Here is a 3234-nt window from a genome sequence, read left to right as displayed (position 1 = left end):
TTATTATGGTTGCATGTCACTCACATGTATAATAAATTATAAAATCCATAGCATCTTTATAAACTATTTAGTGTATAATATTCACTTTCTAATGCTTAATGCAATAACTAAGAACTTTCATTTGATTATATTTTAGCATTAGTCAAAAGATAAGAACCATTATAAAATTTTTCACAGTACTTTGGATTTATGAAGAACCCCATTATTTTAACTTTTGTGCAACCATTTCAGATGTGTAACAGTCTTTACAAACCAAATAGTGCCATAAGGTGTAACCAATTTGCTAAAGGTATTGAGTTTCTTGAATTTGTACTTACATCCATGTGGTGCACTTTTTCAGGCATTGTAATAAATTCAAATAAATAACCAATCATTGATCCTAAACTGCTATAGCAATAAACAACATTGAGATTTGGCAACATTTTGAACATTCAAATAGAAAAATTCAGTAAACATTTTGAGCATATACTCTCCTTCCTTATTCTCCCTCTCCCTCTCCCCTTCCCCAACCCAGTCAGTTTGGTTTAAAAAAAAAAAAAGTTCAGGTTGAATTTAAGTCCTAGGGTCTGACAAAGTGACCCTGGATGCATTTCTTCCCAAGCCATCTGTTATCTTCAATTCTCATTACATCTGTCCAGACTCAGACTCTTGTTCTCTTGACACCAGCATCAGTCCTGTCCCGAAGGGAGAGTTTCCAATCCTTGCTGAATGCATTTTGGTCTCCACTGTCACAGCACAATGAAATTGGTTAGAGTCATTGTAACCAATTAGTCCTGTTCCTTTCCAGGCTCCAGAGTCCTGATGGAAGAGAAACTTTCTAGGCAGCAACCAAGGGCTACGTGTGTTAGGGTCTCACAAACTCACTTTTGGTCTTTAAATGTCCGTTCTCCTTATCCATTCTCCTCTCTTCAGTGAACTTTGATGGAATATTTCCGCAGTTTCAGAAACTGGAAAAGCTTGTCTTTCGTCCTCTTCTTCAGGGCCATCAGAGCTCTTGTTTTCTCTTCCAAATCTTGATCTATGGCAAAAATGATCTTAGCTCTCTCCTCTGCTTTCTTGTCTCCAGAGTTTTTGAAGAGCCTCTGTAGTGATTCTTGGTCTATGTTTTCAAAGATGTTGCCCACAGCTTTCTTACGAGCAGCTGTGTCAAAGTGGTAGCCATGGACGGACGGGCTTACTCTTAGTGACATGGACATGATGATGTCTTGGTGGCTTCGCTTTGCTTTCATCGATGTGGGATCTTCGGGAATTCAGCTCCTGGGATCTCCAGAGAGGCTGTAGCAAAATCATGCTGGGACTGCTATTTAAAGTGTGAACAAAAGCTCCCAGCTCAAATTACACTGGTGACATCAGAATGATCTCAAGGAAGACTAAGCACAGAGAGTTTTAACAGTTGAGTTGCCAATATCCTGTTCCTGTGTAAAATATTAGTAGTCAAAGTTGTTTTCAGTGACCAGAAGCAGAGTTGTGCGTTTATTTTTATTTTTATCTGTGACAACAGGAATATACAGACTTGGACACATCTTCAAAAGTAGCTGAAACCAGAAAAGAGCAAAGATAAGAAATAAGCAAGGTGGTTCAGACTCTCAAAATCATCCCAAACAATTGAAACAAGGGAATCTGTGACCACAGGAAATCTTTAATTCCCACAGAAGCTTTTAAAGTGTACAGAAAGCATTTGGAAGCCTGCTTTAGTGCCCTTTGGACACCCTATACAAGGCAACCTGAGAGCTATAAGAGAAAGCTTTAAATCAAGGGTGACACTTTGGAATACATTTCATTATAGAGCATGAGAGTTTTCCTTCAACGCACAGATATGACATAGCCTGAAACACGACTTTTCATAGACTATGCATAAGTGTTTATCTAGAATCACTGAATAAAATTGTAATATAATAGTAATAATAATAGGCAATATCGCTGTAGGATAGTGTATATATCTGCAATAGCTAACAGAAAAGGGAGTTGGACGAATGAGATTCTTCAAGTATAAAACATCTGAAAGAGATGTGTTGACCTTTTTCCTTTAATATTGATTTTGGCATCACCCAAAACAATACCATCTTCTAAATAATTTAAATTTGCTCTTCCCACCTTCCACAATATTCAGCCAGTCAGCCCTCCCACTGACTGTATGTGGTACGTACATTAATTTGGAATGCAAAGCCCCTAATTTAACGGGCTCTAGAGACTTCCCTTCACGGACTTTATACCTGGTCCACTTTCTGCTACTTCAAGAAAGCAGGTTTGGTTTTAGGTTTCCTCTGAGATATTCAAGGAATCCTGGAGGTGCAGTGATTAAGTGCGCAACTGTGAACCAAAACATTGGTGGTTCAAACCCACGAGCCACTCCATGAGATACAGATGTGACAATCTGCTTCCATAAACATTACAGCCTTGGAAACCCTATAGGCAGTACTCTGTCCTATAGGGTCACTATAAATTGGAATTGACTTGACGACAATGCGTTTGGTTTGGGTTTTCGGAGCTACACAAACCAAGTCTAGAAAATACATAAAGGGGAGAGTATGGGAAAGGTACAAACTAGAAAACTGAATTAGAAACTGTTTTATGTTTATCATTCATTCTCTCATTTACTCACTTGTTCAACAAATATTTATTAAAGTTCTAGTATGAGCCAGCACTTCCCTAGATATTGGAAACAAAACAGTAAACCAAACCAAACAAAATCACTGCCTTATCTTAATGGAGTTTATATTTAACTGAAGGAAACAGACAACAGGAAAAAATGAATATTTAAAATACAGAGGATGTCAAAAAATAATAAAGCAGAGTTTCATAGAAACGGCAACAGAGGGTTGAAATGTTCATAAAATATTCAGGGACCTCATCTCTTTCTCTCTCTCTCTCTCTTTTTTTTGTAAATTGTGATTTGGGTGAAAATTTACAGAGCAAATTTGCTTTCAGTACAGCAGTTCAGATACACTTTGTCTCATGACATTGACTACAATTTACCACAATGAAACAGCTCCCCTTCCACTTCCTCCCAATAGTTACCTCTTCCCTATGTCCATCCCTCCATGTACTCCTGCCCCCTGAGCTGTCTGTCTATAAACAGCCCTTCTTTCTCCCATGATTGTTCTCTTCAAAGAGTGTATCTACCTCAGGTAAATGTTCAACTCCTATGCCTGTCTTTTGTTTGGCTGGAGGGCAGCTAAGGGCTATAGTATCAGGCTCTATCAGACCAGCAAACCTGGTTCCCCGTTTCAGGGA

The 3234-nt window shown here is 38.4% G+C and overlaps 1 protein-coding gene across 1 annotated transcript; it reads right to left on the bottom strand.

The window, feature by feature from the left end:
- Window positions 1-908: 908 nt before the first annotated feature.
- Window positions 909-1229, bottom strand: TCIM (transcriptional and immune response regulator). The gene has a single exon (XM_007935009.1). The coding sequence runs from the start codon at window positions 1227-1229 to the stop codon at window positions 909-911; it is 321 nt and encodes a 106-aa protein (XP_007933200.1).
- Window positions 1230-3234: the final 2005 nt, after the last annotated feature.

The sequence above is a fragment of the Orycteropus afer genome, unplaced genomic scaffold (assembly GCF_000298275.1).
Source record: "Orycteropus afer afer isolate SDZICR_OR568_19922 unplaced genomic scaffold, OryAfe1.0 scaffold00024, whole genome shotgun sequence".
Taxonomy (NCBI): Eukaryota; Metazoa; Chordata; class Mammalia; order Tubulidentata; family Orycteropodidae; genus Orycteropus; species Orycteropus afer.
Note: the sequence above shows the minus strand (reverse complement) of the source record. Positions and strands in the feature narration are given on the sequence as shown.